The 16,249-nt window shown below is 41.7% G+C and overlaps 1 protein-coding gene across 2 annotated transcripts in view; it reads left to right on the top strand.

Annotated features, from left to right (window-relative positions):
- Positions 1-16,249, top strand: part of LOC136581822 (USP6 N-terminal-like protein) — a 91,085-nt gene that overhangs the window by 37,661 nt on the left and 37,175 nt on the right. For both annotated transcript variants that reach the window (XM_066582448.1, XM_066582447.1), the window contains 5 exons: positions 9,477-9,550; positions 10,996-11,081; positions 12,402-12,441; positions 14,254-14,334; positions 14,827-14,934. In XM_066582448.1, coding sequence (XP_066438545.1) covers positions 9,485-9,550; positions 10,996-11,081; positions 12,402-12,441; positions 14,254-14,334; positions 14,827-14,934 — 381 coding nt within the window. In that variant the 5' untranslated portion in view covers positions 9,477-9,484. The remainder of the gene's footprint in view (positions 1-9,476; positions 9,551-10,995; positions 11,082-12,401; positions 12,442-14,253; positions 14,335-14,826; positions 14,935-16,249) is intronic.

Here is a 16,249-nt window from a genome sequence, read left to right as displayed (position 1 = left end):
AGCAGCGATACGTAAGCAATACGTAGGCTGCACCCGTGGATGGAAGCTACGTTCTCTCTCGCCATCCAAAACAGGGACATTTCTGCTTCATCAATCTGTGTCTAATATTCCTCCTCCTGCTCCTCCTCCTGAAACCTCACGTAATCACGCTGAACGGGCAATTTTTCTTAGGGCCACAAGGCTCACTCATAATTTTTCTAAACAATTTTTATATGTTTCAATGCTCTTAAAAGCGTTGAAACTTTAACTTGAACCAATTTTTCGTTAAACTGGGGTGCCTCCAGGCCTAGTTACCACTTAAGCCACATTAACCAAAGCGATTAATGGGTTTCACCTGCCATCTTGGTTGGGCATGGCCAATTTTTTGGATGTACATTAGTACTGTTGATACAGCAATTTTTGTGGGCCCTCGCCTACAGTGTAATCAAATGAATTTTTAGCCCACCTGCATTACAGCTGACGTTACATCCGCTGTGTTGGGCAATGCAATGGGATATTTTTGTGTATCGCCGGTGGGTTCCAGGGAGCCACCCATGCTGTAGGTGCACACGGAGTTTAACCTACATGTGTCCACTTGTAAAGAACCCCAGTCTGACTGGGGCATGCAGTGTGGGCCAAAGCCCACCTGTATTAAGCACGACATTACTACCTCAGCTGTGTTGGGCAATGCAATGGGATATTTCTTTGTACCGCCGGTGGCTTCCTGGCACCCACCCATGCTGTGGGTCCACAGGGAATTATAAATGCATCTGTTTCCACTTGTAAAGAACCCCAGTCTGACTGGGGCATGCAGTGTGGGCCGAAGCCCACCTGCATTAAGCACGACATTACTACCTCAGCTGTGTTGGGCAATGCAATGGGATATTTTTATGTACCGCCGGTGGGTTCCAGGGAGCCACCCATGCTGTGGGTCCACAGGGACTTCACAATAGGGAGTTGTACCTGCCTGTGTCTATGAATTAAAAAGCCCGGTCTGACTGGGGCATGCAGACACCTTGACAGAATGAATAGTGTGTGGCACATAGGTTCTCCATTGCTATGCTCACGTGTGCAGCTCCTGATGGCGGTGGCACAGGATTCTATTTCTCATTGCTTCTGTACAGCATTGTGGGCTATCGCCCCACCCCTTTTAAAGAGGGTCGCTGCCTAGCCGTGCCAACCCACTGCAGTGTGTGCCTGCGGTTCCTCGTCATGGCAGACGCACTTCTAAATAGACATGAGGGTGGTGTGGCATGAGGGCAGCTGAAGGCTGCGCAGGGACACTTTGGTGTGCGCTGTGGGGGGGAGGGGGGAGGGGGGGTTGGGCAGCATGTAACCCAGGAGAAGTGGCAGTGGAGTGTCATGCAGGCAGTGATTGTGCTTTGTTGGAGGTAGTGTGGTGCTTAGCTAAGGTATGCCATGCTAATGAGGGCTTTTCAGAAGTAAAAGTTTTTGGGAGGGGGGGGGCCCACTCTTGCCGCTATTGTGGCTTAATAGTGGGACCTGTGAACTTGAGATGCAGCCCAACATGTAGCCCCTCGCCTGCCCTATCCGTTTCTGTGTCGTTCCCATCACTTTCTTGAATTGCCCAGATTTTCACACATGAAAACCTTAGCGAGCATCGGCGAAATACAAAAATGCTCCGGTCGCCCATTGACTTCAATGGGGTTCGTTACTCGAAACGAACCCTCGAGCATCGCGATAATTTCGTCCCGAGTAACGAGCACCCGAGCATTTTGGTGCTCGCTCATCTCTACTCCTAACCCTTTTTGCATAAATCTCCTTTTTGTATATTTTTATCTAAGCACTGCTAACTCTCTTTAAAATAAAGCTTAAAACTTTATTAGTCATCCTGGAACGCTTTAAGTGTTTCATAACCCTGAAGTGTGTAAGTTGTGTGTTGACTGGTGGAAACTGAGGTAGCTGACCTGTGTCATCCACCTTTTGGTTTATTGGTGATAGAACTAGAGATGAGCAAGCACCCAAATGCTCGAGTCCGCGTTATTCGAGTCGAGCTTTTCGTAGAATTCGAGAGCTCTACTTGAGTAACGAACCCCATTGACTACAATGGGAGACTCGAGCATTTTTGTATGTGGGACGCCGGGTGCTGAGTCCTCTCCTCTCCTCGTTATATAAAATGATATATTCACAGAACAAAGCTACAGCCGTTGTGCTAGGAGTATACACCATTTTACCTGAATATCAGTACTCTATCTATGTGGCAACCCGCATATTTCTATCATAGATAACTATCACTGATGGGTATTAGTCTGGTCTCGCTCTATAGTGACTTAAATTGACACATGTTTATCACTCTAATACTAATCCAAATACACAGGACCGCTTTGCCCTGGGCGGTTCCATTGTGTATTTTTGGACATTTCTTCAATACTGGCTTGTAGCCTAAATTGAAGAAGTAATTTTGTTTGTGGTCTTTTCATGTTAGTCCCAAATTTAGGACCTTTTAATCATTAAATAAATCAATAAAAGTTACGTTTTAGGGGTCCCACCCAGTGATTACTTAATTCCCCTCCCGGGGCCTTTCCGCTTCAGTGACTACTAAGAAATAAGAGTACAGTCAACAGGGCGTGCGCAAATGTGCATGCAGTATGCAAGGAGATGCGTGACACACTGCATAATTCATCTGGAAACAGAATTTCAATTGGTGCGTTTGTGTCCCGTGCGCAAAAAAAACATCTTCTGTGGGCAGAAAAAGTGTAGTACAATATGCCGGCACACGCACAAAAAGTACTCCTTCATAGCACTAAAAAGTTGCACCAAGGCATGCGCAATTATGCTTGTGTGAAGCTGGCCTAAAGATGTAAAATCTCCTTAGGCCTCATGTCCACGGGGAAAATCAGATCCGCTGCAGATTCTCCATGGAGAATCTGCAGCGGGTCCCTCCTGCCCCGCGGACATGAGCGCTGAAAATAACAATAAATAAGAATAAACTCACCTCCCATCCGCTCCGTTTCTTTTCTTCGCTGCGGCGTCATCTTCTCTGCGTCGCGGCCGGATCTTCTTTCTTCGGTTCGGCGGATGTGCAGGATGACGTCAGTGACGTGCCCCGCGCATGCGCCGGCCCGAAGCAAAATGATCCGGCCGCGACTGAGAGAAGATGGCGCCGCGGAGAAGAGAAGAACCGGAGCGTGTGAGTAAACTCTGATTTTTGTCTTCAATAGAAGCCCGCGGGAGACCCGCATGAAAATGGAGCATGGTCCTGATTTTTTCATGCTCCATTTTTTTTTAAATTCCTTTTATTGACGATCCGCGGGTATTTATCTACCCCGCGGGTGGTCAATGCATCCCTATGGGGTGCGGATCCGCGGGCAGGAGAAGAGTTAAAATCCGCTGCGGATTTTAATTCTTATTTTGCCCGTGGACATGAGCCCTTAGTGTTAGAGGGTATTGTTAATAAATTAAATAGGAATAGTGAATGTTATACTGTATATAGAAAAAAAGAACAGTTCACCATTATTATTCTTCCTGCCAGAAGTGTCTGCTTTTGAATGGCATATGAATTGAATAAAATATGGGGGATGTATGGAGGATTGGATGGACTGTGAATGAGAAGTAGATATCCTATGGAAACAGGTTGAATCCAGAAGAATAAAATTTCATGCATTCATTTAAAATATTTTAAAAACACCAGTTTGCAGTTACAAATGCTTTAACGTTATGGGAACCTTTTGTGTATAAAAAATCAATGCACACATATCTTAAGTCCCTGCATTGGGTTTTTCTTTTCATGCATTTAGAAAGCATCATACTTGGTTTGCAGGCTCTTATATTCAAGGTTCTGGCTTGAGGGCATTCCTAACACTGATCAGCTGCTCTCTCTCCAGAATGAACACAAACTCAGCTCCTCCTTTCTTCTCTTTCAGAGGCTGTGTAGAATAACTACGCCCACTCAAAACTGCACAGATGTTTCTCCATCCTCTTTCTGAGTAGCTCTGGTCTAATCCACCCCACTGCTGATAAGACAGAAAATTCATCAAGAGTGAATTACAGCTATCTGTAATAGTAGATTTCTCTGCTTGTTTTGTGTAAAATCCACAGCAAATTTCAACCTTATGAACAAACCCTTAATCATTTGTTTAGTTATATCCTGCAAATATAGATTATATATAAATAATAATAATAATGAATTACATGAGAAAACTGGCAAATTTCACACCTGGCTAAACTATACTTGTAATTGTTTGTATGCCTCAGACTTATAGATGTGTAATTTTAATCTATATATATAAAATTGAATGTATGCGTGTGTGTGTATCTGTCTGTCTGTTTGTCCTTTATGCGCTACTACACCATTCATCCGATCGCTATGAAACTTTGGGAAGTTGTTGAGTACACTCCTGGGAAGATTACTGGCATAGTACATCTATCCTATGGTAAATGGCACGCGTGCCAGCGTCGTCGACAGTTAGGCCCCCCCACGTAGATCTTTCGATTTCCATCATTGCCACTCATTCTCTCACTTCCCGATGTCGTAGAAACATGAAATTTGGCACGAGCATTGATTATGTCATAAATAGGAAAAGCTAATGGGTCCAAACTCTATTATTCAATTCTAAGCGCAAAAGAATTAGTGTCCACATTTTACGTACGGAATCTAATTCTCTCACTTCCTGATGTCATATATATGAATGTCTGTCTGTCCTTTATGCATTACTACACCATTCATCCGATCGCCATGAAACTTTGGGAAGTTGTTGAGTACACTCCTGGGAAGATTACTGGCATAGTACATCTATCCTACGATAGGTGGCGCGCGTGCGAGCATCGTCGACAGTTATGCCCCCCAGACAAAGAGCGTTTGATTTCCATCTCAAGCACCAAAGCAAAAGGCATTACGAGCAACGGGATGCGTGTTCAGCTACAAAATAATGCATCCGCTGAACGTTTCGCAAGGCAATTGCTGGATATTGAGAATGCTGAGGTAAAATGAAAGCTGTGCTGTGACTGGTTTCTATTTCTTATACTGCTGAGGTAACATGAAACCTGTGCTGTGATTGGTTGCTATATATTATACTGCTGATGCAACATGAAAGCTATGCTGTGATTGGTTGCTACTTATACTGCTGAAGTTACATGAAAGTTGCGCTTTGATTGCTTGCTATTTCTTATACTACTGAGGTTACATGAAAGCTGTGCTGTGATTGGTTGCTATATATTATACCGCTGAGGTAAAATAAATGATGCGCTGTGATTGGTTGCTATTTTTTATATTGCTGAGGCAGAATAAACGTTGAGCTGTGATTGGCTGTTCTTTCTCTTACTGCTGAGGTAACATGAAAGCTTCGCTGTGATTGGGTGTTATATATTATAAACCTGAGGTAACATGTAAGCTGCGCTGCGATTGGTTGTTATATATTATACCACTGAGGTAACATGAAAGCTGCGCTGTGATTGGTTGTTATCTAGATATATATAAACAAATATATGTATGTCTGTCTTCGCAGCAACGCGCGACGGGTAAGCTAGTGGTAAATAAAACTTAGTGATCACACAGTTATTTCCTTGCCCTGTAGATAAAGTTGAAACCTTGCTATACAATATGTACAAAGATAGCATCATGGAAATATGTAAATTCCTATCAATGCCAAGAATTTTGTTGTATTCACTAGTGCAACTACCGTAGTAGAAGAGGGGACTTCAGAATCAGTAACGTATTTTGATTTTGGTCTGCTTGCTTGCCTGCCAGTTTTTTATGACAGTAAATGGGTCCTGTCCTTTTGACAACTGTTTTCTGCTCTTCCCAGAATCCATCTCAGGGTAACCTTGAGCTGACAGTCTGTTTTTCAACTCCTGAGCTACAACTTTGTGTGTGTGTGTGTGTATATATGTATGTATGTGTGTGTGTGTGTGTGTGTGTGTATATGTGTATATATATGGAATAAGAGTTAAAAGTACAAAAATAAGATGGTAAATCAAGCTTGTAAATCACATTTGTTAGGCAGTTTCTACTGTAGATCCCCTCTTCTCTGGCTGTCTCCAGATACAGTTAGGGCCAGAAATATTTGGACAGTAACACAATTTTCGCGAGTTGGGCTCTGCATGCCACCGCATTGGATTTGAAATGAAGCCTCTACAACAGAATTCAAGTGCAGATTGTAACGTTTAATTTAAAGGGTTGAACAAAAATTTCTGATAGAAAATGTAGGAATTGTACACATTTCTTTACAAACACTCCACATTTTAGGAGCTCAAAAGTAATTGGACAAATAAACATAACCCAAACAAAATAATTTTTTTTCAATATTTTGTTGCGAAGCCTTTGGAGGCAATCACTGCCTTAAGTCTGGAACCCATGGACATCACCAAACGCTGGGTTTCCTCCTTCTTAATGCTTTGCCAGGCCTTTACAGCCGCAGCCTTCAGGTCTTGCTTGTTTGTGGGTCTTTCCGTCTGAAGTCTGGATTTGAGCAAGTGAAATGCATGCTCAATTGGGTTAAGATCTGGTGATTGACTTGGCCATTGCAGAATGTTCCACTTTTTTGCACTCATGAACTCCTGGGTAGCTTTGGCTGTATGCTTGGGGTCATTGTCCATCTGTACTGTGAAGCGCCGTCCGATCAACTTTGCAGCATTTGGCTGAATCTGGGCTGAAAGTATATCCCGGTACACTTCAGAATTCATCCGGCTACTCTTGTCTGCTGTTATGTCATCAATAAACACAAGTGACCCAGTGCCATTGAAAGCCATGCATGCCCATGCCATCAGGTTGCCTCCACCATGTTTTACAGAGGATGTGGTGTGCCTTGGATCATGTGCCGTTCCCTTTCTTCTCCAAACTTTTTTCTTCCCATCATTCTGGTACAGGTTGATCTTTGTCTCATCTGTCCATAGAATACTTTTCCAGAACTGGGCTGGCTTCTTGAGGTGTTTTTCGGCAAATTTAACTCTGGCCTGTCTATTTTTGGAATTGATGAATGGTTTGCATCTAGATGTGAACCCTTTGTATTTACTTTCATGGAGTCTTCTCTTTACTGTTGACTTAGAGACAGATACACCTACTTCCCTGAGAGTGTTCTGGACTTCAGTTGATGTTGTGAACGGGTTCTTCTTCACCAAAGAAAGTATGCAGCGATCATCCACCACCGTTGTCTTCCGTGGACGCCCAGGCCTTTTTGAGTTCCCAAGCTCACCAGTGAATTCCTTTTTTCTCAGAATGTACCCGACTGTTGATTTTGCTACTCCAAGCATGTCTGCTATCTCTCTGATGGATTTTTTCTTTTTTTTCAGCCTCAGGATGTTCTGCTTCACCTCAATTGAGAGTTCCTTTGACCGCATGTTGTCTGGTCACAGCAACAGCTTCCAAATCCAAAACTACACACCTGGAATCAACCCCAGACCTTTTAACTACTTAATTAATTACAGGTTAACAAGGGAGACGCCTTCTGAGTTAATTGCAGCCCTTAGAGTCCATTGTCCAATTACTTTTGGTCCCTTGAAAAAGAGGAGGCTATGCATTACAGAGCTATGATTCCTAAACCCTTTCTCCGATTTGCATGTGGAAACTCTCATATTGCAGCTGGGAGTGTGCACTTTCAGCCCATATTATATATATAATTGTATTTCTGAACATGTTTTTGTAAACAGCTAAAATAACAAAACTTGTGTCACTGTCCAAATATTTCTGGCCCTAACTGTATTTTTAGTGCTATATTGCTATAGCACTAAAAATAGTATTGCTATAAGGTTCAAAACTTTTCTTACATTATCTGGGGCCTGTCTTGAGGGGATGAATCCTACTTCGTCTTTATGTATAAGCTCTGGGAGGTACTGTTTAATACAGTTAGCTAATATACTTGTTTGAATTTTATAATCCAGATTTAGAAGTGAAATAGGCCTATAGTTTTTGGGGATGTATGATTTTGGGGGATGGTGAATTCTCCTTCAATGGATGTTCAAACAAAGGCTGGACAAATATCTGTCTGGGATGATTTATTGTATCTTGCACTGAGCAGGGGGTTGGACCAGATGACCCTGGAGGACCCTTCCAACTCTATCATTCTATGATTCTGTGAAATAATAGGACTGTAAGGGAGAGGGAATTGTGATTTGTGTATTTTTAGGTGTCCATGAAATATAGGAATTGTAGGATGTTCAATTTTAAGGGCTTTGGATGATTCCCTCAGAATTCGGGACTGGTATTTATCTCAATATATATACACACAGTGTCTCATGGAAGTCTCTTGTATGTCTGAGTGACTCAAAATTTTGCAGCAGATACCAAATTGTTTTTCAACATTATTTCAAAGTGGTTGGAATGGGTGATTGTCGTAAAGTTTCTAAACATCCCTTTCTACTTCCATCTAAATATTGTCCACGGTCTCTACTCTGGAATTTTTGAGTAGAAGAAAGGATTTTATCATCTGTCATTTTTATGCACTTTATGAAAATTGCTTTTATTATAGTATCTTTATGAATGCAAGAAATCTATTAAGGAGACTGGCTCTATCTCCTATTTCCTTGGCTACTGAAGTGCCTCCCTGCCAGGAGGTATGAGATATGTTCTCAGAGAAAGAGTTATTTGGACCCTAGGCCGTGGGCTGTTTCCAAAACCTGCACCCCCTTTTCTCCACAATTGCCCTGCCACATTTGTGTCTATAGTCTTAAACATCTGGTGCCAAACCACTGCTCCAGTTTTGACCCTCCAAACCATTGCTTCAAATTTGTACTCTTCCATTGATTTGATTCTACTGCTTTTAGCCACAATGCTAACTGACATTTCCAGCCACAATACACTCATCAGTTCAGTATCCATTATACTCCTAACCGTGCCAGACAGGATGCCCTGACTATGGTAGACACAGTACGGTCTAATTGTCTCTTGCTAACTGAGAGGGTAGCAACAGTGTCCTCTTATAGTGCAAACTGCCACCCAGTTTATCTCAATGTTATGGTCAGCTAAGCTTCTTTTTGGACGACATTGCAACTCTTACTATTGACTTTGCTGTTCAGTCAGTCGAAGGTGAAAACAATTCACAAAATTGTTGCTGAAATACGCAGCCTACAGTTCAAACTAAACTTGCGAGTTCTGGATAAATGCCATAAATGAGTCGCCAGGCATAGTCAGATGGTGAGTGTCCGTCTTGCAGGCATCTTTTTACAAATTGATGAGCTGACAGGGTGAAGAAATCAAGCCTAGCTCTGAATGGTGAAGGCTGGGCCAACAGGTGCTAGGCTTGATTTCTACTTTGCTCCCAAGTCTCATCAATATAGAGTACACCCTACAGCGTGCAGTTTTCCACCAGGGAGTCATTGCTGTCAGGAGCTGGTGGGCAGTCCAAATCCAAGTCTGTTTCGGTTTATTATTTGTAAGATGTGACTGTATGTTCTTCTACAGGTGATAGTTTACTATTGCATATGACAATTTGTGCAATATTCCCTGTAATTGTCATTAGCTTATGGAAACCTTCATTAAATATTTGAACAATGTGGGCATATATATTTATAAATGATAACGTAATGTAAATCTTTGCTTTCAGGCTCTGACATGAAAAAGGACATTGAGGCTTTAATAGCACAGGAAAGAGCTGACATAATCGGCAAATATGAACGGGTATGTGCAAGTCTTCTATATAGCAAACTAGGACATATGAATTATGTCTGGTAGTTATAAGTCCAAGTATACTCTCTACTAGGAAGCTACTGTTTTACTTTTTTTTTCTCTCTCTTGCAACATAACATTTACACAAACCTTGTATCTTTTACTTTATCTATTGTAGTGGCACCATTTACTAATATACAGTAATTGGTTGTTTCCGCCATTTAATATAATTTACAGTGAGACCAATCACGACAGGTTGCCCCAAAAGCTTTCAATTATACTGTTATCGAGTTTGCCAGCTAAGGTATTGTTATGACACACTTATTGCTAGAAATCATACAATAAGTGCCAGTTTTACAACACTGACCACTGGGCATACTTGGCATTGTGCTTCGGGCTCTTTCATGTATGTTTTAATTTGTTTTAATTTCTTAAAATTGTTATTAATAAAGCTTTGCATTCTTGAAAGGCTTGCATTCATGTGGAGTGATATGCCATATAATTTAAGGGATTATATCACTAGATTCATGCTGTCCCAACTATGAACAGCTTCAACCCGGGACCGATATGCTAATTACCCTTATGTGTGTGTTTTATTCTGAAATTCTGTGGCATTTCAGAATAAGCAGAGTTTTATGTTTGACTCAGAGCTGTGTCATGGTGGCCGGCCATGCTAGCCTCTCCTCACCCACATGATGCAGGCTGATCACTCTCTCCCTGTATAGAGAAGAGAGCTGACACTGGATGATGCAGGTGGGGAGAGGCCAGCATGGCCCTCCTCCGTAATTCGAAACTCCGCGCCAGGTCAAACGTCAAAGTGTGTTTTATCGTGAAACCCTGCAGCATTTCCGAAAAACGCATAGACAGGAAGAATTGCCATACCTGTTCCAGGTTCATGCCGAACGTGATTCTAGCAGCATGAACCTGGTGACAGAGTCCCTTTATTAAACAATATGCTAATGGTTCCCGGGGGGGGGGGGGGTGCATATTTGTGTTTTATAGGAAGCCATTATTTTCTCTGTCCAATTTTGCAAATGTTTTGATTACTCAGATGCATCTAAAGTGATAAAAAAGGAAGCAACTGTGCAAATTAGACTAGGACTTCATTTAAAAGTATCTTACTGATTCGTGTATACAGCTTGTATGCTGACCTATGTCTCAAACAAACCCTGTGTGTAGTCTGATCTTGTAGTCATCATGCTCCCTCTGTCTTTTCTCGATAATTTGCATATAGGAGAGCGAGACACATGACTGCGGGATGAAACTACACACAGAATTTTGTTTATAGTCCGTAACCATGAGGATGCAGGTATTGGTCTTAGGAGCTGTAGACCCAGGTATTAGTGTATCTTGAGGCCACCGGAAGCTACCCAAAGGGTAGAAAGTTTTGCAGAGTGTATCCTACAAGTGGCAGTATGGATGATATTTGTATGCATTTTTCTCCATTTTTTTCCAAGGGAAGGCAACCAGGAGCTGAAATTGACCCATGGGAAGATGCTGGTTTTGCACTGTACAAAGTTACCGATAGATTTGGATTCTTACAGTAAGTACAGCACAGTTGTTTAATGACCTCTTCACCATAGATAGGACCAACTGCAATTTGCACCTTATAACAGCTGTCTGAACAGGAAGTCTGTTGAGTGTGATGTATGCAAGGCAAGACTCAAAAGAAGAGCAAAAAGAAACCAAAGCCTTTTTTATGTGACACCACCTTTAAAACATATATGAATATCTGCTATGTGTAGAACAAGACTACTCTATCTCGCAGCAAGCCATTATTATAACATTGTCTATAGTTTTAGTCCAGTATATAAATACTGTATATTAAACTAAAGTTGTTACTCCCCTTCCAGTACAGCGAATAAATATACAAAATACAAAAATATGAAAAAGGAGTTAAAGAAACTGAAAGAAAAATAAAAACTTGCACAGTTATTTACAGAACTGTGGTCTAGGATATGTTGCCCCATTTACATAATTTTTTTTCAGCTTTCCCTCCAAGAAGATTGTCTCTTTGATTGATTCCTCACTTCACCTTTACTTTTGGATGAGAGGAGCTATTTGCATGTTTAGTCTCTAGATGTGGCTTTACATGGGGCAACTGTGATCCGAATAGTTGCTTGAAATAGTAGCTAAAGTGTACAAATGACTGTGTGCTTTTACACAGAGCAATTGTTGTTTACTTGTTGTTCAATTCCACAGTTCCTAGTCATTTTACACATGACAGCAGCAGTCTTTCCTTACACATGCCCCCTCCAACCTATACACATAACCTATGGCAGCGATCACGCATGGATGCAACCAATGGTCTCCCAATCTAGGAAGCGATATAACTGGTGGCTATAGGCAAACTCTACCGGCACATTTACCTTAGCTACTTCACATTAATTTTGTGGCTGTAGTCACATCAGCGAGTCACATTATCTACTGTTGACTAACCAATTGACGGTCTGGGAGATGATTGGTAGCCCTAGGTCCCATAGGAACACCGCTAATTACAAGGTGGCAGGATGACAGAAACTGCCGAACTCTACTGAGTTAGGACGTTTCCGTCACTCCTATAGAATTCAATTGGAGTTACACGAGCAGCGTAACACAGTGCACTACGCTGTTTCCACGGCTCCCAACCTACAGAAACAGCATTGCTTGTAACTTCTATTGACTTCTATGTAACATAGTATGCTTTTCCATCCTCCCAGTCCGTACAGTGGGTTCAAATGACTTTTTTGAGTAATGTGTATGGAGATCTTAAGAAAATTTATTAGTGCTTGTGTAAATTGATGGAACATTGTCCTCCATGTTCATAATTTCTCACAACAGCATAACCCAGCAACTGACATTTGTTTCCTTTGATTTAATGTAGCGAAAAAGAATTACCTTCACGGACTGCTGCTGAGGACAAGGTAGGAGAGTCTTGAAATTTATGTCATTTCTATGTTCACTTTCTATCCTGTAATGAAATCTGCGGCTAAATCAGTAGGTGATGAGATAGATATATAGATAGATAATTGATATAGATAATGATTATAATCAATTTTATATATATTTATCAGTTTTATAGATATGTATTTTAATCTGTGCATACAGTGACTGTCTACACTCATACAACGCTGTTAGCGGAAACAAGATGCATTTAAGTTCTGAGGTGTCCTAATCGGTTTTTTTTTTCTTAAACTACTTACCCCAGAAAGCTGAAAGTATTGTCTCTGCTCAACATAATCTGCCTTTTGATGTAAACGTTTTTTCACAACGTTGACACAATGATTGCATGGCTGCTGCAAATGCTTCTTTAGGGGTATGCTTTTCCCATTGAAAAATTGCTAATGCAAGAGTGGCATGACTAGTATGTGTGCTACCACGGAGCGCATCCTCAATCCACCTCTCCTCCAATGTGACAGTTGACAAAATGAAGACTCCATTAATACCATCATCATATGTCCAGATTACCTGACACATTGCGCAGCCTTGTGATCGTGAATCAACATTCATGGCAGCTACCTGGAGGGAATTTTCTGCATCATCAGGGCTTCGTGCAGGATGGTGTGCACAGATTGTAAGGAAATGCCGACTTTGCAGGCAATCTCTTTTATAATCAAACGGCGGTCTTCCATTACCACTGGCTGCACTGTCTCCACTCGTGCAATATTTTCAGACTAGCTGGTGTATGGCCGAGTCTCTTTCGGTTCATTCATATGACGTTCAGCCTTCTTTGAACTGTTGCAGCAACGAACACGTATTTTTCACGCCTGACACCTACCCTGCATATCACACTCAAGTGACGATTAATGTCGATGGATCTCATTCCATGCAAGTGAGGAAAGTGAACATCATAATTTTAAATATTGCAAATGCTTATAATTCCAGTCGCCGTCATGTGGATTCTGTACACCCTCTATCTCAGTCACCCTCAGAGAATTTCCACGTCTCCGAAATGTGTCTCATAAAATGGTAGAGTTGGAAGGGACCTCCAGAGTCATTGGGTCTAACTCCCTGCTCAATGCAGGAGTCACTAAATAGTCCCAGACAGATGTCAGTCCTGCATCTGTTTAAAGACTTCCACAAGAGAGCAAGGCACTGCTGAGAGTTGAACTCGGGATCTCCTGTTTACTAGACAGCACTGCTACATGTTTCTATCTGCTCCTATTCCCAAGAAAAAAAAATTGGAGACCTTAGAATTTGAATACATCCCTCGCATACGCTAATTATATAATAAAAATGTTCTCACGTACTCTAAGGCTGCCTGTCCACAGGCAAGGCGGAATATCGCTAGCGATATTCCACCACGGGGGAGCAGGGGGTAGAAATAACAGGTCTCCGCGGTGAGCCTATCTGATAGATTGGATCATCGCGGACAATTGCAGCATGAGCAGAGTATCGCTATGATTCTCCACTTGTGGATGTGGGGCTGTGCTTTCCATAGTTTTGTCTATGGAAAGCGTTCACTACGTTACCCACGGCCACATTATCTCCTCGGATAATGCAGTGACATATTGCCCATGGACAAGAGGCCTAAGCACTGGTTTTCAGGTAGAAATATAGAAATATACAAGCAGAATACAAATACAGATACGTTAATGTGTCCTTTATTGTTTATATAATAATTTTTGTCTTTTTGTTATCAACTTTTATCCTATCTTGCTCTTTTCTTTTCCAGCAGTAATATATTCCATTTTTCATATTTCATTTCAATATCTGACTTTTATTTGAACAATTAGCAAAAACTGCAGGAAATTGAGCGAGTTGACAAGTGGCTGAAGATGTTAAAGAAGTGGCCCAAATACAGGAACAGTGAGAAGGTGTGTGCAGTATTGCTGCCATGATGAGGGCAATAAAGAAGTATAACCTATATGTAAAATGTACAGATTAATAATGGGCTGATCTGACCATTTAGGAAACCTCTATTCTCTGCAGCCCAGCTGAAAAACGATGTATAATTAACCTCACCAGTTTATTATGTGTGTTTTAGTGATGCTGTGTGTTGCATGTCTTGAGAGATGGCACTCCATGTTCTCATGTCCAGTACCTGGTGCAGTCCTTCATCTTTCTGTGCTTTAGAGGCCAATGTGAACCTGAAATACTTTAAATAAAATGTACATAATGGATCCATAGATTCATAGTATGTATAAGCTAACTTGCACACATCCCTGTAGTGTGCAGAAAGCTTTATTGAAAGAGCATATTGCAGATACATGTGTTTTGGGCAGATTGTGTGTTTCTTGAGCAACCTTTGCTGATACTTTTTCCCCCCTTTTTGTTGGTTTTTATATAATTTTTTTTTGTCTTTATAGATGTTCCGTAGAGTTTATAAAGGTATTCCTTTGCAAGTCAGGGGACAGGTGTGGTCACTGCTTTTGGATGTTGAGGTGATGAAGTCTGAGAACAAGGGTAAATATGAGGTATGTTTCTTTATATCCAAGTCTGGCTTGGGCTTGCACAATTTCATTTTAATATAGGTGCAAAAGTACAGTTGATTTATTGATACATGAATTGGCATATCACAGCTAGACTACATGAAAGGATAAAAGAACTCTTCAAGTTTTTAATGCTCCATACAGATGTTTGATATGGGCGCCGTTTGAGACACTATACAACCTATAACATATTCTTGCTGCAGTGGAATCAATAACAGAGGATATGGCGGTACATATCTGGACAGAACTAGACTCCCGACTTGACATCTGACATGTAACCAACAGCGCCCACATCAAACATCTGCAAGGTGCATTAACCCTGTAGTGACCAACCCTTTTTGCGCCTTAATGACCAAAACAATTTTTGGAAATCTGACGTGTTACTTTAACATAGAACTACTCCATAAAGGTTTTGCACATCCAAGTGATTCTGGCATTGTTTTTTTTGCCACATATTGTACTTCATTTAGGTGGTACAGATAGACCGATAGAATTTGTGTATATTTATTAAAAGCACCAAAGTTGAGAAAATTGTGAAAAAATTGTCACATTTTCAACTGAAATATGTGCAAACATTTTGTACTAATTTTGGATGAGATATATATTTCCATGTGTTTACTTTAATCTGGACGCACATTTGAAAAACCTTCGTATTATAGCTTTTTTTTAACCATTTAGAAGATCTACATATTTAAAATTAATAATCAACGTTTTGAGGAACACTTTGTTTTTCTACACCAAGCCAAGATTGCAAAGGCTCATAGGAGTCAGAATGATAATTCCCCCCACTAATGACCCAATTTTGAAAAATACACATCTTAAAGGGGTTGTCTCGCGAAATCAAGTGGGGTTATACACTTCTGTATGGCCATATTAATGCACTTTGTAATATACATCGTGCATTAAATATGAGCCATACAGAAGTTATTCACTTACCTGCTCCGTTGCTAGCGTCCTCGTCTCCATGGTTCCGTCTAAATTCGCTGGCGGCTTGCTTTTTTAGACGCGCTTGCGCAGTCCGGTCTTCTGCTCTCAGCACGAGCCGCTTCAGCCTGCTAGCCTCTACAGCTCTTCTGCGCATGCGCAGACGAGCTGTCACTTCTCGGGAGCGCGCTGGAGCGGCCATTCTGTACCATCCTCTCTTAGAGGAAGGTGCAGAAACTTGAGCCGCCCAGCCGCCCCGAGAAGCCGCCCAGCCGCCCCGAGAAGCCGCCCAGCTGTCCCGCCGTCCTGCCGCCCAGGTAAGTGATGGGCCGGGGGGGGGGGTCTGCCGCTGGGCCGGGGGGGGGGCTGCCGCTGG

The sequence above is a fragment of the Eleutherodactylus coqui genome, chromosome 11, assembly GCF_035609145.1.
Source record: "Eleutherodactylus coqui strain aEleCoq1 chromosome 11, aEleCoq1.hap1, whole genome shotgun sequence".
In the NCBI taxonomy this organism is placed as follows: Eukaryota; Metazoa; Chordata; class Amphibia; order Anura; family Eleutherodactylidae; genus Eleutherodactylus; species Eleutherodactylus coqui.
Note: the sequence above shows the minus strand (reverse complement) of the source record. Positions and strands in the feature narration are given on the sequence as shown.